The 23,902-nt window shown below is 49.7% G+C and overlaps 1 protein-coding gene and 1 long non-coding RNA gene across 14 annotated transcripts; one reads left to right on the top strand and one right to left on the bottom strand.

The window, feature by feature from the left end:
- Positions 1 to 927: 927 nt before the first annotated feature.
- Positions 928 to 23,821, bottom strand: PGGHG (protein-glucosylgalactosylhydroxylysine glucosidase). Of its 13 annotated transcripts, none has more exons than XR_011141260.1 (15): positions 19,640 to 20,155; positions 13,880 to 14,077; positions 12,565 to 12,775; positions 11,550 to 11,985; positions 10,166 to 10,285; positions 9,828 to 9,959; positions 9,360 to 9,471; positions 7,844 to 7,916; positions 7,203 to 7,339; positions 6,442 to 6,575; positions 6,057 to 6,167; positions 5,482 to 5,579; positions 1,749 to 1,963; positions 1,219 to 1,380; positions 928 to 951 (listed from the first exon to the last, which is right to left on the bottom strand). XR_011141260.1 is itself a non-coding variant. In XM_068944515.1 (15 exons), exons 1-15 carry the CDS (start codon positions 20,997 to 20,999, stop codon positions 1,316 to 1,318), a joined length of 2,160 nt encoding a protein of 719 aa, XP_068800616.1. In that variant the 5' UTR covers positions 21,000 to 21,285; the 3' UTR covers positions 1,201 to 1,315. The 13 variants fall into 13 exon arrangements, 11 of the variants coding, with proteins under 11 accessions (XP_068800616.1, XP_068800621.1, XP_068800619.1 ...); XM_068944515.1 differs by lacking the exon at positions 928 to 951 and adding an exon at positions 20,977 to 21,285 and having other exon boundaries at positions 1,201 to 1,380; positions 6,057 to 6,152; positions 19,640 to 19,749; XR_011141261.1 differs by lacking the exon at positions 928 to 951 and having other exon boundaries at positions 1,201 to 1,380; positions 6,057 to 6,152; positions 6,437 to 6,575.
- LOC138067405 (uncharacterized) lies at positions 20,175 to 22,053 on the top strand. Its single transcript, XR_011141262.1, has 2 exons — positions 20,175 to 20,529; positions 21,830 to 22,053. It is a non-coding gene; the product is annotated as an uncharacterized lncRNA (long non-coding RNA).
- Positions 23,822 to 23,902: the final 81 nt, after the last annotated feature.

Below are 23,902 nucleotides of genomic sequence, written 5' to 3'. Positions count from 1 at the left end.
CCCTAGATGCCGAAGGGTGACCATTCAGAGGAACCCTAGCTACTCTTACATCCTGACCCTGAACCTACAAGGAAACAAGTACCTCTGCCAGGCCTTGAATTTCTCATTACTGCGTCGATCAGGTTTCAGGCATTCCCATTGTTCTGCATAGGAAATCTCCAGGGACAGCTTTGTGCCTTATAAATGAAGGCATTTAAAGAATTAATAAACCAGTCACGGCTGTTTAGAAAACTTGTTTACAATAGCGGCTTCCTGGCTCTCATCTTTAACCATGTCACTTCTGTTCCCAGAACGTGGTCATACACCTCCGACGGACTCAGTTCACAGAAGAACTAACACTAGCATTTGCAGTTAACACAATGAGGGACTTTCCTCTTTGGCCTCAGCCCATTTACACTGCTGCAAGGGAACAGCAGAGAACCAAACCCAAACAAGGCTGTCGGATCCAGTGGCTTGTTCACGTGGACTGCATGCAGGAATCGCAGAGAGAGCATTAGCCTTTCACCAGCTTTCAGCCACCGAACAGCTAAGTCAGAGAAATACTTGGACTTCAGCATCCCCAGGACTGCCAGAGGTTGCAGGCAATTTGCTTCCAACTGGGCCTAAACATCCCAGCTTCGCCCTGGTGCAAATCCTCCACGCTGAATGGAGGAATCATCATCCTCAGGGGGAAGCAGCTGGCTTTTAGCAGAGGAGATAAAAAAAAAAAAATTCAAACCTAAGTGAGAGATTTTAAGGGCACGTGAATGGCCTCACCATCCCCTGGAACAGAAAGGGATGCTCACATTCACTGAGAAAGCTACTGCCACCCCAGCAACGGTGAAAGCTTGGGGATGGCTGCGCTGGGGGAAGCTCCTGGATGTCTCACGTACAAGTGCAACGCAGGGCCCAGAAGCAGCGCTTCAAGAAAGAAGCGGCAGAAAGATCTCAGTGGAAGAGGAGGGCATGGGCCTGTAAATCCACAGAAGAGCAAGAGAGACAAGGTGACAGATATTAACCAGTCGAGCAAAACTCAAAGGTCGATAAAAACCGACTCCCAAAGCCTGTATTTGCCAGTGGTGGCACAAGACGGTTCCACTGCCCCTTCCCAGCCTGGCACGTTCCCAACGGCTACAAAGACAGGAGAAGGCGCACACAGCCCCATTGGGCAAAGGGTTTTTATGGTACCGAGCAGGACACCCACCTTCCACGCCCCCCCACCCCATGGCAGCACAGCACCTTGACCTTTCCATCCTGCCAGCTTCTGTTCTGTGCCTTGTTTCTGCAACTCTGGTGGTTTTAGTACCTGCCATGTAAACCCCAAGTCTGCTGGAGTTTACAAAGCCTCAGTGGATAACCTCTGAATCCAGCCAGCTGAGGTGGGGAAAGAGACACTCTGCCCTGCAATAAAAAGTAAAGCACGTGAGGTGTGGGAACGGCTTCTCCCAAGGTGGTCTTTACAATATTTTTAAGCGGCTGGCCCAAGTGGTGACTTTCTAAATAGAGAGCAGGCGGGAAATGCTGTTTGATAACTACACAGCCTACTTGCCCTGCCAAAAGACTGTGGGGCCTGACACTGTTGGACCTGGATGTGCTAAGCGCAGTTAGTCCACCCCACTCCCCTAATCCTAGCTATCACTCGCAGAGTCAGGGAAGTTAGGGACTTGGTTAGGGAGTCAGGCTCCCGACACAGCTTTCTACAGCTCTGCACAGAGAGACCCTCCTGGAAGGAGGCAGAGATCCAGGGTTACACCCAGGAGACGCCGTACCTTCAAACAAAGGAAATCGCTGCCCTGATTCCTCTAGCACAGCCTCCAGGAGAGAGGCAGGAGCATCGAGGGGAGACTTGGTCACTTTGATCTTGATCTTTTCTTTGGTGATGGTGAACTTCAGTTTGTTGCCAAAGTAGGAGACTCCAGTGACTTTCAATCTGTTTATGTCATTAGGACACGCAGGATCAAAACGAAGGCTTCTCTTTGTAATCCTGCAAAGGCAGGGGCAAGTCAGCGGTGGGAACAATCGTGGCCACAAGCCAAAACAGCCATCTCCCAAAACAGCACAGCCCCAGAGGCCAGTCCTGTTAGTCCTTGCATTGCTCAGTAAGAAAGTCCTTGGTGTATCCCAGGGACCTCTTGGCAAATCCAGAACACACTGATGAAGCATCTAGTGAAGAGCTACTCAGGCTACGGCATCGCAAACCCGAACCCTAAGGCATGTTTGTCCTGCTCTAGCTTCTCAGTTATTTTGACACAACTGTTTGGGATCCATGGGGTCCATTAGAGTAGATTTAAAAAAAAAAAAAAAAAAGCTTTTTTCTTACAAGGCAGCTCATTCCCCACTCCAGTTCAGGGTGGGACGTCAGCAGTAGCTATGCTGGCAAAACTAAGGGAACAGCCTACCCTGGGACCGGGAGGAGAACAGGCAGTAGGAAAAAGCAGTGGAAAGCAGAGGTGGCTATGCATAGGAATTGCCCCTGAGATCTGGTAGGGTGAAACTGCGGACTCGGCTCTGGGCCATGCCCAGTACTGGAACTAAACTCCAGCGATTTGAATAGCTCAGGAGAGTGCCAGTGATATTCGTAGCCTAGATTTTTAGGATGCAAGTTCAAATGCAGCCAGAAAAACCTAATAGCAAGCGGATGTTAGCACTTGACAGTGCTCTGAAAGCTATATGACCCTGGTGAGGAAATACTGGGAGTTCTTCACCTCGTTCCTAATGGAGATACCCCAGGAAGTGCTCCTCGGAATTAAACTGAGACATGCCTGACTGTTAGTACCACTCCTTTCAGCTTTCAGTAATTTGCTATCTTACAGATGCACACACATAGCCAGGTTTTCACTTTCCCTCCAGGCTGTTAACAGAAGCAAATCAGTGAAGCAGTGTTCAGAAAGCTGCATCAGTTCCCACTCATGCCTCTTGGCTTTAAATTCAGCACCATCCCCGAGTCCCGTGCTTTTCCTTTCTTAATAGCATAAAAAAAAAAAAATCAAGCAAGCAGCTTGAGTTCTATCTCCAAATCTTTATCTCAAAGTCAAGCAGAATCATTTGCATGTTTTGGCTTTAGAGCCAACCAGTAACGGTAACACGATGACAAAGACAGTGATCACTACCTCCCACCCAGAAACCTTGACGTGATCACAGTCCCCAGGCTATTCCGTATGGGTTCTGCTCTCGTTGGCAGTGCCAGACGCTCATTGCACCAGTCCTCCACCTGAGGATTAAGTGCAGTAGAAATATCAGAGCTGAATGCCCACGGGCTGTTTCTGCGCTGCCCTGAGCATGCAGCCACGTAGCAGCTGCACCGAGTGGCAGGCTAACACGCAAGCTGGGCCCGTGGCTTACAACAGGCAAGGCAGCTGAGCGTGGTCTTGAGGTGTCCACCTTTAACAGACTGTGTAACTGTCACCACAACATTTGTGGAAATTTGGCTCGAGACCAGAAGTTTGTGGCTTGAGCCTGTGCCTAGAGGGGCCCAACTAGCCATATAGCTTTTACAAAACTCGAAGGTATTCATGTACTCTGAGATTAAGGTTTTCAGCTGGGAACACGGTAGCTCACACCCAGCTCCACCAAGAGTTTGGAGGGTTTCTCAATAAATGCTGACCACACATACACACACAGTAAAAAACACAGAGTTAGTGCTAGAAGGCTTTGTTACAAATCAAAAGGCTTGTCAGTTTGATCCATCCTCAATTAAACGCTAAGAATATGCTCAAGGGACTCTCGCTTTAGGGCTGAAACCACCAGGCTATTTTGGATATGCAACATAACTCTGAAATTATATGAGCAACTTAATGCGTTTTCTGAGATATTTTAATGCCAGGGAGGTTCCAGCTGAGCACAGGGGCTCAGAGACTTTCAGAGACACATATGCATGCCTGGCAGATCTCCTCAGAGGGGCTGAAGAAGGTTTGTGTGGCATTTCTCACAGGGGAGGCTGGGTGTTAACCAAGCCATCTACTACTCCCTGCATTGGCTTCCTTCTCACCTTGCTTCTCAGACTCAGCAGGTGACTTGCCCTCTTTTACAGATCTTATTTTAACTCTTCCATTATTTACGGTTTCCAAGCTTCTGTGGGGAAGCCAGATTATTTTTAATTCTGGGCACTGCCAGTCTTAGCTTATTATGGTAACGTTTGGGGCCCTGCATTGTTCAAATCTAATATTAGATTCAGTTGGCTTCATTCTACAATTGTTGCTAGATACAAGTCTTATGGTCAAAAAAAAAAAAATCTTCAGGCAACCTACTGCAAACAAACTAGAACCAACTCTTTTGGTGGAAAGACTTGACTGCCATTATTGCCTCTTAAATAAACCAACTGGTCCTCGATGCAAACACCTTTCTCTTTTCTACGTTCCACCCTGCATCCTGCCTAGAGAAAGCCTCTGTGCGAATAGCAAATGCGTCCAGGTTTCTTCCTGTCTCAATAGTGTCACAGACTCAGTGATGTGATATCCACCACGGCCTGGTGATATCATGCACAAGCAACACAGAAGAGAGTTTCTGCCTGTTTGCAACTTCCTTCCTACTCAGCAGAGACAAGAAAAGGAAGGGATGAAACAGCTTTGTAAAGCAGCAGTTTTTCCTTGAGATTTTTATCTCTTTTTTCTCTCCCTCAAAAGGAGGGAAGTTCCCATGTCACATTTCGGGGTGGGGGGTGGGGGGAGAGGGAGGCTATACCACAGGACTGAGACTTAGGGAGTGACATTTACCTTCCCAAATCTGCAGCTAAATCATTATGTGACTTAAAGAGTCTCTTTTCTGAATCTCTGTTTCCAGTCTTTGAAATGGAAAGAATATGCCTATTGCAGCTCAGTGTGATGGTAGCTGTAGAGGACTAGGGTCGCAATTCACAAAAGTCCCTCAGAAGGGCTACAACATAACAGTCTAAATAAGAAGCAGGCTTGTATTCACCTGTGAGGTGGTTGTATGGGCTTCCTCTTCAATTAGTTAATCAAAAGGCCAGCATAATTGGTGGATTCTAGTCTTAAAGCTTCGTCCTTACCTAGTGAAGAAACCAAGCTATAACCACCTATGAAACAGGCAGGTCTGGATGTGTTTCTGACATGAAGACAAAGTTACACAGGCTAGCCACGATCCTGAGCCCATACAGAGATGTCAGTCTTCACTGAGGACACCAAGTAGCGTTTTCAGAAGAGCTCAGTGTTGGCCTAACTTTGACCCCTTTGAAGCCAAGGGCTTTAAACACTGATGTTTAAAGCTGATGATGGAGGAGAAAAAGACTAAAGCTCATCACTTCTGAGAACTTCTCCACTAGCGACCAATTGCCCCAGCAGCCACAGTTTCTTTGGGATTGCTAATGCTCCTTATGTTTGTTCCTCACCTGCTGGGAGTTTCTGGAGGATGTGTTGTGGCAGCTGCTACATACTCCGAGTTCCTTTCTCCTTCTTTAGTAACAGCATGTTGCTCCAGCTAAACACTAAGGTTTCAAGAGACTTTCAGCTGCTTAGAAATTAAACAAGACAGCAACATAGATCTCACCTGAACCCTGTGTAGCCAAAGAGGACAGCTTGCAGGAATCCACCCATCCCTGTCAAGAAGTTCACAGCTCCAGACCCATCAGAGTTCTCCACCCAGATCTGCTCCAGCAAGAGAAAGGAACAACTTAACTGTATGAAGAGTCCCAGTGCAACTGTTATGTGGGTTTGAATGTGCTTAATGTCACTACTGTCACATGTTTAGGGTGTTGCAATGACTGTACCCTGCTGCCCATCTTGGCATGAGGTGCCGGGCTCTGGGACGTCTGCAGGTCCCATCTCCGTTCCCTTTCCCGTCCCCAAGAGACGGGAGAAAGCCTGAAGTGGGCATGATGCCAACCCCTTGGCTCTGTATTGCCTGGTAAGAAGGAGGTATCTCCTCACTGCTCATTAGAAACATGCAGAGAAGAGATAGCGTGGAACCACCTATCTCGATACAACAATAACCTAGAGAACACAAGCATAGGCTCCACTCCAAGTGATGTTTCTTTCTGGCCTGTCCCCAGATAGGCCCCATCACACTGACAGACGATAAACATTTGTCACAGCAAGGCAGCAACCACACTCCGCACAGCTAACCTTGAAGGGCTCCGTAATGTTGCTGAAACATTTGCTCAGTTGACTCTGTGCTCTCTGTGCTTCCTTCAGCTCCAGCCAGCCCACTGCAAACATGCTCTGTGGGAGAGAAAACTGTCCTTTCATCTGCTGCTGCCGTCCTCGAGGGTGACTGTACGGCAAAGTCAAGCTAACGGCTTTTCCCCCCTTCAGATGGGCACCACAACGGGCATCCACCCGTCCCAGTGTAGACATCTTCAGTGCACATCTTAGCTCTGAGCTAATGGTCCAAACTCCCTACAGCAAGGGTAACAAATTGTGCCACTGATAAGAGTTGGTGGTGACTAACTCGGATGGAAACTACTACTTTGCTGATGAATCCCACCCCAGGCTTTGCCCCTCACCTTACCCAGGTCATGGCTGGCCCATCCAGCACAGTGACAGATTCATACATCTCCAGGTCATTTCTCCGGACTTCAGGACTCATGGGGTACATCAGAGGGAACCCAAGCAAGACAACATCAGCTTGTTTCACGGGCTCACCTGGACAAAGCAGCCAACATCAGTCAGACTGTATACGCCAGCTGGAAATAACTGGCAGACTGATTGCCTGCTTACCGAGAAGGGGAACAAGTCTGGCTCACACAGAATCATAAACTTAGAACAACATCATGCCACAGAGGAAAGGTAGCGGAACTGCAAAGGGAGCCCAGGCAGCAGGGTCAGAGTTGCAAAAGCATGCATTTCGACTTGAACCAGCCCCTTCACTTTTCAGAGGGACAGCGTTTTACAGGAAGAGCAGTGAGTGATACTCGACCTTCAAAAGATAGTCTTAATGGTTGAAAAAGGGTTCATAACAACACGGCACCTGCAGGCCAACAGCCCAAGTACTACAGGCCTCTTCTTACCTCGTGTGCCCAAATTTCCAATTTTATGAGCCCAATAATGAGAAAAGATCCACCAATCAGCAAATCAGGTTCTTTGGAGTGGGAACCCAGTTTCAGTGATTTCATGCCACCTCTGCACTCAGGCAGCAACGCTGGAATTCCCTTCCTCAGCTAGCCATTCAGCCATCGTTTCCACCTTTGAACTGGTCAGAATCCCCACTCGTTACAGACTTGAGCAAGAGCAGTGACCAATTCAAAGCTCTGCTGTTGCCTTTCTGCTCACCTGGGTGGTAACCATCATATTCAGGATGATACTTCTTCTCTGCATCAAACGGCACTTTGACTTTCTTGGCGCATTCCACCCACTCCTCTGGTACAGGGATCAAGAAGTCCCGTGCAACATCAGCTGCAAAATTTAAACTGAAAAGAACCAAGCAACAACAGTTTATATCAAGCACGAGTGTCTGCGACACCTCCAAGAGTGAAAAAGGAAGGGAATACACAGAAAGAATTGAGTCAGATTCCCTGCAAAGAAACAGTTATTTTGAAATAACATGGGTCAGAGCATAAAGCTTGGAGGAACAGTTGTCATCGCTGGAGGTGGGACTCAGCTCCACTAGCTCTAGATGTCTTCAGCTGACTAACTGTCTAGATTCCCCACCCAACACAGTGAGAGAAATGCTCTTGCAAGGTGAAATTCTTCTCAGTAACATAGACAAACGAAACAGGTCAGGTGAATCACCATGGAAGGACCTACTTCTCTTCCCTGACTGTAAAGGAAGCCAAAGAAGAGCAGCTCGAATAGAGACACACAAAGAGAGAAAAGGAGTATTCCACATCAGAACTTTGCTGCCTCCTACCCTTGCCAGAATGCTAGGCAGAACGGGGAGATAGTCCAGCGCTTCAATAAAGCATGCACGTTACCTCCTCTGGGCCAAGGCGTTGGTGTAAACAGAGTTATCAACCTGGTAGTGATACTCATCTGGGGGCATGACACCTGGAGGAAGAGGGAGGAGACACTTCACACTGCAGCACCCCCAAGGTTTGCTACTGCTTTGTGCCCCTCCTCAGGGAACTGGCGCGAGGAAGGGAACCCCTTCCGTTGCGCTGACGCACGCCCACAAGGCACTCAGGCGCTGCCTCTGTGCGTCTGTCAGGATCCCACAGCGTAGACAAGACTACGTGGTGGTTGTTGCGAAGGAGAAACACGCTGACTTAAAGCTTTATCCGAGAAAGTAAAGGCTGTCTGGGTAGCAGACACCTCAACCGGAGGGCACCTCCCTCACTTCAGGGTTGAGGCCCACAGGCAAGGGGATCTTCAAGCTGCAAATTAGATGTCTTCCCCTAGCTACAAGCTCACCTCTTTCCTTTACTCTGTGCGTACAGATTATCCCCAGGAAGACAGACGTCCATTTCCCCAGGAGAAAAGTGGAAGTACACATTCAAATATGTGATTCTTTGGGGGACACTGGGGCTCTCTGCAAAGAGTCTACAGACCAAGAGCCATCTGAGGGACTTTTCTAGCTCGGATCACCCCAGCTGCACAGAGACGCCTTGGCTTTTACCAAGCCTGCTACTCCAGACCCTGCTCCCCCATACCTTCTAGTTTTCTTCTTCAATACCCCCATTCAGTGGGAAAAGCCAGTGGTCACCGCTGCTTATTCAGTATAACGTGCTTCAGCAGAACTGCTGCCCGCGGAGAGACCCTTTGCCCTGTCAGGCATATCAGCAGTTGTACTTGTTTGGCACCAGTAGCACCAGAAGTCTTTCAAAGGATAGGATGTGATTAAACTCCTGGAGGCTACTGGGGGATTTGAACTCAAGTCTCTTCAAAAAGAGACATATATCTGTGTTGCTGAGACTATGCTGTGAGACTACATGTGTATACATACATACATATATAAATATATATATGTATGTATATGTATCTATATAGTCTCAGCGCTGCCGAGTCCTTCGCCTGTAAAGCCTCTGCACTGATGAAGGCAGTGCTCTATATTTTCCCTAAATGCCACCAGTCACAACAGCAGACCTGAAATGGCATCTGTTCTTGTTGCATCAGCTGTACTGCCACAGGAGGAGACTTTTAGAGTTGTCCCACGAGAGTCAAGGGACTGAGACAGAAACAACTGCTACTATGGCACTGAGGAGATATGAACTACCACACAAACTTCTGGGCTGGAAGAATTCAGCACTGTGGCCAGGGGAGGGAAAAGACATGTTGTGTGAGCTTGGGATGTACTGACACTTGCTGAAGGGAAAAAAAAGAGCTTGGCATCAAGCCCTGTGTTTACATGGCCATGACCATCTTCTGTGAGATAGTCAAAAGGGCAGAAGTCTGAAGTGTCCGTGTACTTCCGTTCAGGTCTGGCTGGAGGGGCTCTGAGCCTCTGTTTGCAAGATCCTTCCCCATAAGCAGGCCCAGCAGTTGCAGAAGTACCTTTGATGTGGTAGCATTGCTCCTCCTCATTCCACACCATCCTGCTGCACCAGTACTGAGCCACGGCACCAACCAGGTTCCAGCCTCCATCCTCCCTGAACAGCTTCTGGTCCTGGAAGCAATCAAGGCCAGAGAGAAACAGAAACAGGGGAACATGAGAGAGAGACTCAATCAGGCCCAAATTCAGCAAGATGACAGCAGCGCTAATGAAACAGACATAGGAGGAGAAGAGGACAGAAAAACTGGCCTGGATTGAGGCAACAGGATGCTGAGCCATCCATGAGGAACAAGAACAGAGGAGCCAGGGCTGAAGAAGGGGACCTGTGGCGTTACTGGCAGTTCTGATTGGAGCAGATAACAGCAGAGCTTCTCTGGGAAGGGACAGCGTCAGTCACCAGATGCCCTGCAGGCCTTGCCACTGGGCCGGCCCCTTGCCTGCGCCATCCATAAGGCGCACACTCCCTTTACCTGTGTGGTGTGGTAATACTGCTCAAAGGCCATCAAAACATCCCCGGTGACATGAATTTCTTGAGCTCCATAAATCTCCTCTGGGCAGACTTCCCGGCCAGTAGCTGCGCTCTCCCACGGAAACTTGGCACCCTGCCAGGAGAAAATATCCGTGGGGCAGTTGAGCACTGCCAGAGGGAAGGGAAGCACAACATCAAGACGCTCTCCCGAGTCCACCGCTCGCAGGCAATGCCCAGCTCACAGCCCCTCGGTTAAAACCAGGGAGGAAGAGCAAAGCTTAACCGCCCTTCTATGCGACATTGGCTGGGTTGACTGCAGCCCAGGCTCTCTGTTCCCACCTTGTAGCCTTGCTCCTGCGCGTTGCGTAAAGCTCCTCCCAGTGTGCGAATCCGGTACTCCAAGATGGCTCGGGCAGCTTCAGGATAAAACAGGAGGATGTTTGGGAACATCCAGGTGTCCTGGAAACAGCAAAGCAGGGCAAGTCAGAAGGGGCAGATCATGGAAGCGGCCGTTAGGGCACCCAGACATTCCCACCACCCTTTAGAGGTTCACCCTTCAAGGACAGCCCCATTCCACTTCTCTCTTCGTGCTCTGACCGTGATTTGGCCACTCCTTAAAGGTGCTGTCACCTTGGCTCATTACAAGGAACATATCCACGAGGGATTGTTTCTGCCCTCACAGAGGCAGCCAGGCACCCATGCCTGCCTCTCTATGCCGGTCTCCCCCAGGGTGTCTTGCTAAAATCACCTCAGCAAGAATCCCCACTATGCAAGAGAGGGGAGGCAGGAGTCCTCCAAAGGCTGGCACTGGGGAGGGGAGAGTCAAAAACCACCCGCCTTACTAGACGGAAGGCGAGCAAGGCTCACAGAACCAAAAAGCACTTTCCCAATGACAGACCAGACTAGATTTTGCACAGGAGGAAGGAACTGCCTCAGCGTAATCCGGCAGCGTTCCCTTCTCATGATAACGGACTCCATTGCAGAGCTGCAAACTTCTTCCCTGTACTTTTAGTGTGGATACTCAGGGAGCAGATCTAAACCTCTAGCTAGGACAAAACCACCTGGGCCGACTTGGCTACCGAGTCCACACAAAGCCTTTTTTTAAAAGGCAAATGTGCCCATAGCAGAAAAGACTTCAGGTTTTTCAGTGGTCAGTTCAGGCACGATAGGGCTCACCTATGCCTGGTTTCTGCCTGTGGTAGAGCCAACAAAGCTGGGTGGCGGGAATTCATCTCACCCAATTTTAAACAGCTAGGAGTTCACGGCCTGGTTCTAAGCTAGTCACCGAGGTTCCCTTTGCATTGACCTCCCTTGAGCAAGTGACCCAAAACTGTCTTAGCCCCAGATCTTAGTTGGAGGAGAGCTGCCCTTTGGAGAGACCTCTCCTAGACCCTGGCCCACACAGCAACACCAGGCATTCAGCTTTGATTTAGACAATTTGCTCTTGAGTTAGGAGGGGCAAGCCCTACTCACAATTGCCCTATATGACCAACACAGGAGAAAATGCCTCTTCTGGACCACCTGGGATCTGACTTAAAGAATCGATCTGGGCCTTGGCAGCTGTTACCAAGAGAGCCAGAGGATGCTCTCCTACAAGGAGCTGACGCCAAGATACCCATATCACCAGTAAGAATATGGCCTCCTAGCAGGCTCACGCTGGGCTTCTCAGCCTCAGATGATGCAGAAAGGCTGCAGATTACCAGATAACACAGCCTCAACCCACCTGGTCCCAGAAGACATGCCCCCAGTAGTCTTCACCCTGACTGCCATTGGATAAGCCACCAGGACTGATACCATGGAAAAGGAAGTCGGGGTTCCCAAGGGGAGGGATAGCACTCAGTAGGTAATAGAGACACCCGTAAAGGGCCTGTTGCAAAGGCAGAGGGCCATCCAGTTCTATGCAGCATCCTCTCCAAAGCGTTGCCCAGGCCTGCGTGTGGGAGGAGTACAGGGTGCCGGTAGCAATGCGAGCCATCCCTTCGCTGTAGCTCCTCTTCACTTCTTCTTCGCTCTCAGCCACAGCGGTCAGGAATTCCCAGGTTCTCTCCTGCTCCTCCCCATGCAAGATCACAGCTTGCGGCACTGGAGTCCAGAGCATGTGAACTGTGGGCCGGGGTCCGCCGTCCACCTCGGGAACCAATGTCTTCCCATAGATGTAGCTACAAGAGACGGGAAGCAAAGGGGAAAGGGACAGCAGAGCAGATGGTACTTGCTGCACATCAGTTAGCGCAACTCCACTCATGCAGAGGGGAACTGCCCCACAGCAGCTGAGTATCTAGCTCTTATTCCCATCTAGGATGGGAGCTCCCTTGTCCTCATGCTTCAACTCTGCTGCAATCCCATCCCCAGAAAAGCATGAGATTGAAATTCATTACAACTCTCCCATGGGTCCCCAATTTCAGTAAGCCATTTCTAGAGGTCACCTCCTCTAAACTTACCATCTTCCCTAAATTCACTTTGTCATCACATCTAGTCTCTGTGGCCTTTGTTGCTCTTCTACACATTGGTGTAAGTAATAATTCTGGAGTTACAGCTAATAAATGCTTATATATAATATATTTTTTAAAGCATGCCTGCCAGAAAGAGGCAGGTTTACATAAGCCTCCGTGCCACCTACCTTATCAGTCTAGCTCTGCCCCTGCTTTTGCAGTTTATTCCCTATTTGAGAGCAGAGTAGAGATCTATAGGCTACGAAAGATACAGTCAGGGCAATGCCCCCCTCCATGATCCACACTCACTGAGCTCCCTGGAAGTCTGGTCCCTGATACAGGTCTAGGTCCTGGCTCTTCGGCACAAAAGGAGTCTGGAGCTGCACCATGATGGCTTGTCTGGTGTGAGCTGATCGCTGGATGGTGATGCTGAAGGCCATCAAGTGGACAAGAGAATGGTGAGCATAGATCTGATGGGTTGCTGTATAATCAGCTGACTGAAGCACGTGGCTGAAGGTTCCTGTAAGGACAACGAGAGCCATCAGCCTTTTCACTTGTCGGGTTTTTAGCCTGAGACAGCCAAATTCAGTCTTAGCTGAGAGTGGAATCGAGTCTTGACATCATTAGGAGGACTATTAACACACAGTTAACACACTTAATCTGGCCAGGCAAGCGAGGAATGATTTGGGCTATAGCATATTTCACCAAGCTTCACGATTAAATGCTGTTTGCTGAGCCAGGCTCCAGCAGTGGCTGAGATATGCTCCGAAAATTGTATGTTCCTATTCTCACAAAAATGGAAAACCTCCACTTGCTCCAACACGACTTTAGAAGAACGACCTAAGGAAGGAAAGTCCTTTGCATTCCGAGTCCAGTCTGTTCAGGCCATACTACTTAGAGAAGAACTGCTTCTGGAAATAAATGAATCTAGTACTTGGTACAGCTAAATCTTGAAACATGCAAAACGAGTACTCCCAGATAACTTGGGGGAGGGGGGAAGACACCCCCACCTGCCATTCTCCCCATTACAATTGTTTACATTCTACCAAGGTCTGAGATGGCTGCTGTCTAAAGGTCAAAGTGAGCACAAAACCATATCCATTTCTGGCTCCTTTAGAAACACATGGTGGAATTCACCTGACGTAACCGTTAGATGCCTACAAAATAAACATCTGCATCTTGAACCAAAGGGTTGGACGCCTGCGACAGTCAATCAAATTTAGGGTATGATTCATCTCATCTGATGTCGATATCTACTCTAAGACAAGGGGAATAACTTTATCTATACCCTTGAATTTATTGACTAAGTCTCCTTTAACTACAATAGTAGACGCCTAGTTTGCATGCAGACTCCAGCATTGTAGGCACCTGAAGTTAGGTCAGAGGAATCACTCCTGGGATGAAGCTGACTCCAGTCACAGGCCTATTCAGCACAGGCAGTCACCCCACAGATGAACAGAGCCTGGGGAGAACCAAGATGATCCCAGAGACCTTCCACAAGCAAGGATAAATTTAACCTCTAAAAGGGGGTCGCCAACAGTTGCGGGAAAAGAGCGGGAGGTGAATATGACACAGAAATAAAAGGAAGTTGCAGCCCAGGCAGGTTCCTACCTCTGCTATTTACCTGTCCGGGTATCCAAAGTGAAGGTCTCGGTCAGCTTGTCCGTACTAGGCTTGGTCATTCTAACGTTGACAGGGCTGGGGACGTCAGCACGATGCGTGTCTCCCACAGCTCCATTATACACCCCGTTGACGTGGAGGACGTCCCGATACACGCGGGTGCCCAGGTAAGCGTTGGTCACCGTAGCGAGAAGCCGTGGGTCTGAGGGCAGAGAAGCGGAGGTAAACACCGCAGGGTCCTCCTTACCATCAGCCATTTTTTGCCGATTTGAACTGCAGAACAAACAGAATCAGAGATAAGGGCTGGACAGAGCAATCCGGCACCTCCAGTTCCCCATAGGGACAACGTCAGTGCAAGGCTTAGTACGGCCATGTTGGAAGTCAGCAGAAAGCAAGGGCAACTCTCTAGCTCCGTACCAGCCTTTCTGTAACGTCCTGCCCATTGGCACTGCTGGCTTCTCACCTGCTCTCAGCCTTGTTACGTTTCTAGGGTCTCGTTTCTTTTAGTCTTCTCTCTGATCGCCACATCCCGCTCTGCCTCTTCTAGCCATGTTTTTCATCCTTTCCAGCTTTCTTCTCAGTGCCTTTGGCACGTCTCCTGTAACCAGGCTCATTTCCTCCTTTGCAGCTTTTTCCCTTCTTCAGCTCAGACACCTCCTAGCTAAGCCAACACGACTTTTCTAGCTTTCCCAGACCTAACAGACTCATTGCCCTTGTCATTTCTCTAGTCTTCTCCTCTTCTGCTGCTCTCTCTGCACTAGGACATCACCAATTTCTCCTTACCCCTCTAGTCCCCTTCACTCTCGTGAACTTCAGTCACTGGCTTGCTGGGCCAGGAGCTGTCTTTTCGCTGCATGTACGCACAGCGCCTTGCGAAAGGGAGCTCTAGTGGGTGCCTGGCACTGCTGAGCATTGGAGTGACATTAGAAACTGCAAACGGAGAAGTGGGGCATTTGCAGGCTCTTCAAGAGGAGCTGGCACGTCAGCTGGCAGCTGCGGGGCGCTCGGAGCGGTTGAGAGCACAGCCAGGCCAGCAGCTTCCCCGCTGCTCCCCGCCTGCCAAGCTGGCGGTCCCCAAAAGCCCTCTGCCAAGCCGTGAGCCTGCGAGAGCTCGCAGCCAAAACTTGGCTGCTCGTTTTCTCATGGCAGGTGGTGCCTGAGATCAAGTTGGGAGAAAAAAAAATACTCTCCCGGCATTCAGGGAGAAAAGAGAGGTAGGAAAAAAAAAAAAAAAAAAACGACACAAGTTAGGAAATCGAATCTTGCCTTTAGTCTCAGGCTGTGCGTGGACTCCGACCAGGCAGGCGGAGGCTGCTGCCGTAGGGATTTCAGGCAGGGCAGCAATGGACGGAAGTCAGCAAACTGAGACAAGAGGAAGGAAATAACTTTTTTCCCCTCCTGTAAAAAAAAAAAAAAAAAGAAAAAAACCCACAGGGTGTGTGGGGGGGGGAAAACACAGGAGCTTGAAGTCCGGCTATTTGCCCAGCTGTGATCCTGCTAGCTGAGGTCACTGCTCAGCACACAGGGGATGGAGAGCGCTGAGGTCTCCCGAGGAAAGTGAGCTTTGGGCTGCTGCTGCTGTTTCAGGGCTGTCCTCTGCTCTAAGCAAGGAGGAACTGAGAGGGGAACACCCATCTCCCATTATTTGCCATCCCAAAGCTGTGCGAGATATTTAAAAACAATTGAGGCCCTTGGCAGAGCGCTCCGGACTGTTCTCTAGATGGGGAGCGTGCTGTGCTCTCCACCCTTTCCCTCCACCCTTCATGCAACACCCTGGAGCATAAACCGCTCCAGCAGAGACTAAATCTGTCTCCCCTTCAGCATAGCGGTCCTCTTTTTCCAGGGAAAACCATAGCTCCCCTTCAGACAGGGAACATGTTGTTCAGCACTCTCTTTACTAACAACCAGCACCAAATAGATCAGAGAAAGACAAAAACCCTGCAGAAAGAATGAAGTGGGATAACCGCCCTTATTCTCAGTTCAAGTCTCATTTCAATCCTTAAATTCGGACGTTAATTTCAGCAGTGAAACTTCAGATTGGGTATCCTTTCCTAAACGTTTCTGCTAGCGCTGTCACGCTTTGGGATGTTCTTGCTGTCTTTTTGCCTGATTTTTGGCACCATAACCAGTGAATCCTGCAACCTGGCCACACACTTGAAAAGGTATTTTCTCCAAGCAGGTCCAAGCTTGCCTCCTTGGTGATGAACGAGCTTTGCCAAAGGTGGCCACGAGGTCCTGACTTCGCGACTCTAAGCAATTTTCCCTTTGTTTTTGTGTCATGAGAGACCTGAAGCCCCTCCTCCTATTTCTCAGGACCACCCACAGCTCCTAGGTATTCCAATCACACCTCCTTTTTCTTTGCCTGCTTTCGAAGCGAACAGTTCCCGATTTCCCGATTCATTTTCCTAACGCTTTTCCAGGCTTCCTGCCTCTGAATCCTGTTCTAGCACTGGAAGGTCTTTCTCAGGCCACAGCGCAAGTCCCAGGGAGCACACACTCTTGACCTGCAGCATCCTCAAAGCACTCTCTGCGCCGGTCGCCACTTCTTACGGACCCTAAGAGTTCTGTCGCTTTTAAAGCGCAGTTACCCAGCGAGCAGAGATTTTTCACTCTGCTGTCCTCAAAGAGGCCTGGGTCACTGTACGAGGAAAAAACCCTTTTCCGCTAGGCTCAACTCCATTTCTCTCTTTCCCCTGCTAGAAAGCTTCTTCCGGCCACTACCCAAGCATCGAGGCAGCTATCTATCATTCCTTTGCGTACCTCTCACTCCCAAACCACGAATGCCGATTCCTGCAGGTGTATTTGCGGGTACAAATAAGCTTTAGCGTCTGCAAATTCAGTTGCCAACGCACCACAGAGCCTAGGGAGTCTTTGACGGAGCACCTGCCCATCTCCAACAGGCCCTTTACCGTGATATTTAGCAAGAATGACATTCTTCTGGCTCTCGTCTTGCTGTGGCACGGTTGCCTGAAGAGACCTGTGACCGAGTATGATTGGTACAAGTCCTCAAGAGAGCCAGCAGTCATTGTGGCGCAGCCATGCCCTCTAACTGCGGTAAAGGCTAAAGCTATCAGTTTCTCTACAGACCTTTTCAGAGCTGGCAGAACATCTTTGCTCCTGCCGTCTTGTGTCCCAGGCTTGCTTTGCATGCAAGCAGAAAACAAAACCAACCAACCAGCAAAAAAAAAAAATCCAACAGATCTCAACCTTTTAATGCAACAGCCAAAATTCATCCCACGTTACACCCTGCAGCAAAGGGAGATGACTGCCTCAGTATCGATGGACAGAGGCTGCCCTCTGTTAGCACGCTTTCTCTCTCCATCGAATACGGAGAGTGCAGAACGGCACAGAAGCATCAAGTGACAAAAACTATGGCTCAGAGGAATTTTAAATCCACCGTAATCTACTCAGTTGTTTTTTAATGGGTGTTCTCCGGTGGATCCCTGGCCAGGCCTCCGGCTCTCTTCTCAGTCCTCACTGGAAGATGGAGGCTCCCAGATCCACCTTAATCCTACATCTGCCCTTCCACACCTGATCTTTTCTACTCCCTTCCCCCCACTATGCATCTATTTCCTCCAAGTACAGCTCAAACGTGGGGCAAACTCAGCTTTTACTCATTAGCCTTCACATTCCTTCCCCGATCAGCCCTCCTCAAATGCTGCCTGCGTCCCTAGTATGTCAGGGGGGCATCAAGTTGACAGTTTCCTGCCCCACTCAAGTCATTAGAAAGCTTTCACTTGGTTATGGGGGGGGGGACCAAAACACCCTTCCATAGGCAGGCTAGACAAGATAATATGACCGAGATCCACTATTTTCTGTGTCCCACAGCTCTTATGCGAGTAATACAGGTAGTATCACACCCAGCAGCCTTTGACTCCACGGGCAGATGACCAGGCTCTTATTTGCAAATGGCATCAACTAAAGGCAGCCCTCAGGACATGCCCAGAAAAAAAGAATAATAATAATTCAAACTCTCAGCCCTAGATATAGAGGAAAGTAACCAAAACATGCTTCCACTGGGCCACTCTAAGGCTTGATGAGTCAAGCTTCACCTGTAAAGCATCATTTCCTCCGTGCCACCTCCGCTCAGGCACTGCTGTCTAGATCGGAGCTGTGCAGCACACCATCTCCACACACGCACAACGTTTTTGGGTCAAATTCCAACCTTTGCCCTGCCTCGTGCAGCCCATTTGGTCCTTGAAGGAATGAACCTGTTTTAGCAGAAAGATCTAAGCTCTGATCCGTGGAGACGCAGAGAGAGAGAACTGAGGCCAGATGCTATGGCTCTTTCTTAGCAACCTTTTGCCTCAGACCTAGGGCTCAGAGAGAAGGATTGTCTTATTTAACAACCCAGCGTTTACAGGATAAACATTACACATCTGTTCTACTCTCTGTAAACCCACCAAAAATCCAGCGTCTGACTCGCCCAAAGCTGCCATCAGCGTTGGGAACCGCAAATTTGCGGTTCCTCAGGGCAGCAGCTTCCGTACAAACGCAATGAGAGACACTGCTTCTCTTTGCTTAGGGCTGCTAGGGCAGCACGAAATCTCCTTGCCACTTCCTCCTGAGTGAGGCGACGCCAGTCACTCCAAATTTAGCCTTGCGTCCACCATCGCTCCTACCAGGGAGGACAGACGCAGTCATCGACCCAGCTAGAAGGAACGTGAGATTAGAGAGTACGCTGAAAGCATTAGGTGAGTTTATGGAGAAGAGAGAGAGAAAAAGGTTGAACGGCCTAGCTACAGGTGACTGTTCTTTGCCCTGTCTTTGGGCCCAGCCTTGCCAAACACGACTGAAGGTGGAGTTTTCACAGGCACGCTTCGTAGCAAGTCCTGGAGGGGCCAGGAAGAAAGCCGAGGGAAAGGAGAGGAGGAAGAGGTTCAGGTGCATCCAGATTAAGAAAAAGAGCTGTTCTACGGCATCCCAATAAGTCCTTCTCAAACAAAAAAGAAACCAAAAAGAGAGGATAAAAGGCCAAGAAGCTTTCCAGAGTAAACTGTTCTTGGCACATGCATCTTTTGCTTGCCAGCTTTCCTCGTTAATGAGGGAGATGACTAAGGAAGTAGATGTTTGCTGAAGCAATAAAACTCAAAGAGTGGAGTGCTGCCGGATCAGCCCTATTCATTACAGGTACCCGAGAGAGACCTTGACGAAATCCTGAAGCATAGCTAAGGTTCCCCTTTTTTTTTTTTTTTTTAAAAGTCTTTACTACCGACAAGCGGTCTCAGGCGACCTGGCAAACGCCTCCTCGAGGAGGGATGAAACCTATCACAGATATGCAAACCTAAGCCCTGGCTACGTCCTTCGGCCAAAAAGTTGCAAGCACACAGGTGAAAAGCGTTTCATTGCCCCAGCTGACCCAACAGCTGTACTCAGGTTTCTCTGCTTCATTAACGTTAGAAAGATTGTTTTCAGAAAACCCCCTTGGTTGCAGCAAGCCAAAACCTCTTCGCAACTTCTGCTTCAGCCTTTTCAGAGCAGTGGATCTTGCCACGACCCAGAAAGTAGGGTTTACTGAAGGCCTCTTCCCTTACTTTTCTGCACCCTGTGATTTTCTCCCAGATCGGTCAAGACACAGACAGGCATCCTTAATTTGAGGGGAAATCCCTTAAACACAGCTGTCCATCACCAGCTGCTCCACTAGCTTCTCAAAGAGCTTTTTTTTTTAAAAAAAAAAAAAAAATTGGTCCTTTTCTTTAGCTACCATTTAAAGGAAAATTTGCAAAGCTTTACAACTCAAGGAGATTACTCGCCTCCAACTTACAGAAAAGAGAGGCGAGCCTTTCGCAGCGGCCCCGAGCCGACGTGCTCCGTCTCGCCCTCCGGCAATCCCAGCCATCCTCATCGGCGTGAGCTTTTGCCTCAGATGAGGAGCTTGGTGGGAGAGGAAAAAAAAAAAAAAAGAGAGAGAAAGGAAAAAATAAGGAAAAGAGAGCGTTTCTGGCGGGGTTATGAGGAAGGATCCCAAGGCGCGCCATCGCGCCCTGCGGAGCGGCGCCACGGCGGGGCGCAGGAGGGCTTGGCGGCCGAAGGCCCTTTGAGCTGCCCGCTCAAAGGGGGACGACCGAGGAACCAGCCCAGGAGACGCCGCTCCGTTTCAAGCCTGTACAAGCTGCTAAACCGCAGGAAAGAGAGAAGGGAGAGGGAGGAGGACGACGACCACCACCACCACCGGGAGCGGTGGTCGACCACCCTCCGCGGAGGGGCCGCTCGGTGGCTCCAGCCAAGGCAGACCACACGCGCGCGTCCGCCCGGTGAGGGCGGCGATCCGACCCACCCCGCCACCGTCCTTGAACGAAAGTTAACGTTTGCCCAGAGACGTTGTACCTTGATCGTTTTGGGGCAGGGGGAGGAAGCCCAAGGCGGCAGCAGGCCGCGAGGCCCAAAACCCGCCGGTGGCCAGGGGGAAGTTAGAGGTGACGGGGAGGCGTTTCAGGGCGGGGGTGAGGCCGCGGCGGGCGGGAGGGCAGGAGCCCTGACGGGACGCGGCAGCTGCAGGCGTCGGTGCCAAGAGGGCAGCTCGCGCGCCTGCCGCCGCCGGCCATGCGGGGCTTCCAGCGGGTGTCGGGGCTGCTGGCCGCGGCCCTGCGGGGCCAGCGGGTGCCCCGGGCGCGGGTGACCTCCAAGCCCCCCGAGGAGCCGCTCTCCGTCGCCGTGAGTAGCCTGCGGTGGGCCGTTAAAAAAAAGATGGGGGGGGGGGGGAAAGGCACCCACTCCCTGCGGGCCTCTGACACCCCCCCCCCCCAATAACCGAATTATTTCAGTCAGGAATAAGAGTTAAAAAAGAAGAAGGGCAGCTCTCGCTTCTGTTTTCTCCTTTTTAAAGGTTTGGGGGTTAGGGCGCATGCGCCGCGAGCCAGCTGCAGCCAGGCGCCGCCTCAGGCTCAGGGCCCCTCACGGCGCCCCGGGGACACCGGCCCCAAAGCAGGTGGTGCGGGGAGGGGGTCCCCATGCTGTGGCAGCGGAGAGCCTCCTGGGCTGCTTCCCTCTCAGATTTGGAAGAAGCCAGAAAGAAAGAAAAAAAAAAAAAAAAAGGAGGGGAAGGAAAAAAGAAAAAAAAAAAAAAGGAAAAAAAAAAGAGCTTAATGAAGAGCTTTCTACCAGAAATCCCCACTGGATGTCATCTCCAGCCCTGCGGTGCAGAGCTCGCCTGCTGCTGCCCTTCCAAGGTCCGCGATGAAACGCTTCACCAGCCCGGAGACTCTCTTTTTTCTTCTAGCCGGATACAACCGCCATAAAGACGAAGGCGACAGCGCAAGGGGTTAAGTGCCGGCACGCCAGAAATGCCAGAGCTGCCGGTGCCTGTTGGGCTGTTATTAGTAGCGCTTAGCGCCTCAAAGGCATTTGAAAGTCAGGCAGGAGCGCTTTGGAAAACAGGGTAACCCCAGGCCTGAGGCTCGCCGCTGCCGCAAGGGGAAGGGGTGGCCGCATCCTGCCCCCGCAGCAGCCCCGACACAGCTATGGTCTTTCCTGCAGAGGATCGCCCCTCGCTTCCCTGGGGGCTGGGGTGAAGTGTGCACGTACAGCGGACTAGCCAGCCAGGGCTTTCATTTTCATGAAATGGAAATAACTACCTCAATACATGGAGGGTGGGGAAGGAAAGGGCCTTTTGAAGCGAGATCGAAAGTCACAAGTTATTTGGACTGATCTCCAAGCAAGTATTCCAACTCCGAAATAGAAAGCAACAGAAAGAAACTTAAAGAGCAGCCAGGTTGGTCCACAGCTGGTGGCAACTGCTGCGATTACCCGAGTCTCCCTCCCACAGTCCCAAGGCTCCTGTGTTCACCCAACAGCAGCAGAGGCAAGAAAATCTAGCAGCAGGAGCGCAGAAGGGCACGCTTGACCTCCTGTGTTCGAGGCAGCACCAGCATGCGACTGTCCTAGGTGTCCCACCCGCCATGAAGCTGTGGCACAACTATCCCACCCTTTTTTGTTTGTCTTTTTTCACTGCCAGGAACAAGCCATCGCGCTTTCTGTGATGTTTTCATGCTTCCTGCTTCCAACCGCCTGGATCCTGGCAAACCTGGAGCACTACAAGAGCAGATCAGAGTAAGGAACAGCAAGAAGAACTTGGAACAAGTCGAGAGCGGAAGTATGAGCGAAGATAAAGCTACAGAACGGATCTTTCCCTGGGAAAACACTCCTTAACTTTGTTCATTAAATTAGCATTAAACATAATGGTCTGTTGGTTTTGCTTGGACTGTGCTTCTTCATACAAGAACAGAATAGCAATCCTCTTCAGTCAGACGGGACACCGCCCTACAGGTGGGGTTATTCCTTCGTAAGCTTGCAAGCAGACTCCAGCCAGGAGGCATAGTTTTCGCCTCGAGCTTTCACCTGGTGCAGTTGTCATCACAGGGTGTCAGTACAGCACAGTCCTTAGGATAGATGGTGAGGAACCGCCCACACTGCTAGCACAGAAGTGAAACCCTGCTAAACCCCCGACAAGAAAGCACTCAGAAACTAAGTGGCATTTAGTGGCCTCCAGTCCAGGTGCTGCATATCTGACTTCTCTTGTTCTTGTGTAAAGAGCGACCCCCCCCCCACCCCTCCCAAGTTCATAAGCCCAACTAATTACTTGTTTTAGGCAAAAGGCAGCAAGTCGTACTTCCAGATATCGCGGAACAACCTCCAAGGTGACTGCGATAATTCACTTACTCTCTAGATCTTCCTGTTCACTTCAGTGAACTGCTCAAAAATTTACATACAAGCTAGCACTCCCTACAGTGCAAGACAGCTGTCAAAAATACTCCTAGGGAAAGGCTTTAGGACTATTTCAATAGTAATGCTTCAGTTTTTCAGCAGTAACAGCGTTACGATGCCTTAGCTTTGCTTCACTGTTGGAGTTTCCTTTACTCCTAAGGTGCAGTGACATGACACTACTAAAAAGACTACTTGTGAAAGCCCTCTCCCCAGCCTTAACTATGAAATCGAGAAGACATCCTCCTGACCAGAATAGTTGGTTTTCTTCTCAGCACGCTCTTCTAAAGTCAGTAGAAGTGGCATTAGGAATGCGATGCAGAAGACAAGACGAGGCACAAACTAGGCAAAGTCTCAAATTGCTCCACACTAGGAGAAAGCATCATAATATGGTTCAAACAAGTGCTCCAACAGCTGATCAAAGGCAAAGTAACAACATTAAAAACAACCGACTGGACTGGGAAGAGGCAGCCATTCAAAATTAAGCAACTTCAAATCAAGAAGAAACGTATGCAAAACGCATTAGAGAGGCGGAAGACTGAATGGTAACCAAGTATGGGGTTTGACGATTTCATTTTTTGTTTTTAAAAGCTTAAGTCTTCCTTGCCCAAGACATCTTCCCATCCTCATAGCCTTCTAGCATCAGCCACGTGCTTTCCTTTTTCATTGCTGGCATTAAACCCTCAGAGTCAAGACAGCACACTAGAAAAAGCCTGTAAAGTATAATAAAATAAGTGTCTTGAATCAGAGCAGCAATCGCACTGGTACTGGAAAGTGAGAACTGCACACAAATGTTGTGGTATCAGCATTTAAAAATCCACTTACCTCAAGATACTTAGTCAGACTGTGAATATTAACAGTAACTTTAAACTGGGCAGGGCAAAAACCTTAGTGCAGCTTGCTATTACTACCATCTCATTATGAATACCGTGCATCCAGATGCTTGCATGTAGTCCCCAGTGCAGGCCTGCATTTCTTGAAAACTGTTGATACGCAAAGTTATCTTTTATCTCCCTAAAGACATCACAGCAGTACTAAAGCAAAACCACATTACGCAAAGCTTTTGAAGTAGCGGTCATCAAGGGACAAAAGCGGAACAAACTCCTCTCAGGCATTTCAGTCACCAATTCTTACACCATGGAGAAAAGGCTTCCCACAGCTTCCCACAAAAGAGAGACAGGAATTTGACAGTAAAGTAATAACTAAGGTACTGCCTACCAAGTAAGTAGCCTACTAATACTGCTGGTGATTAACAGACTGTTTTAGCCTGCACTGTTTTTGAGTAGAGAGTTGTAACATGACACTTAAAAGGAAGTATTTATTTTTA

The sequence above is a fragment of the Struthio camelus genome, chromosome 5 (genome assembly GCF_040807025.1).
Source record: "Struthio camelus isolate bStrCam1 chromosome 5, bStrCam1.hap1, whole genome shotgun sequence".
Classification (NCBI taxonomy): Eukaryota; Metazoa; Chordata; class Aves; order Struthioniformes; family Struthionidae; genus Struthio; species Struthio camelus.
Note: the sequence above shows the minus strand (reverse complement) of the source record. Positions and strands in the feature narration are given on the sequence as shown.

Bases quoted from the DNA above. Each gene is read 5' to 3' on its own strand.
- PGGHG (XM_068944513.1), bottom strand. From the start codon at position 19,853: ATGGCGCGCCTTGGGATCCTTCCTCATAACCCCGCCAGAAACGCTCTC. The intron at 14,078-19,639 runs GTAAGTTGGAGG...CTCTGCCCTCAG, and splicing joins AAGGCTCGCCTCTCTTTTCT to ACCCACGGCTTCTCGCTACG. The intron at 11,986-12,564 runs GTGAGTGTGGAT...CGTCTCTTGTAG, and splicing joins CCAGACTTCCAGGGAGCTCA to CTACATCTATGGGAAGACAT.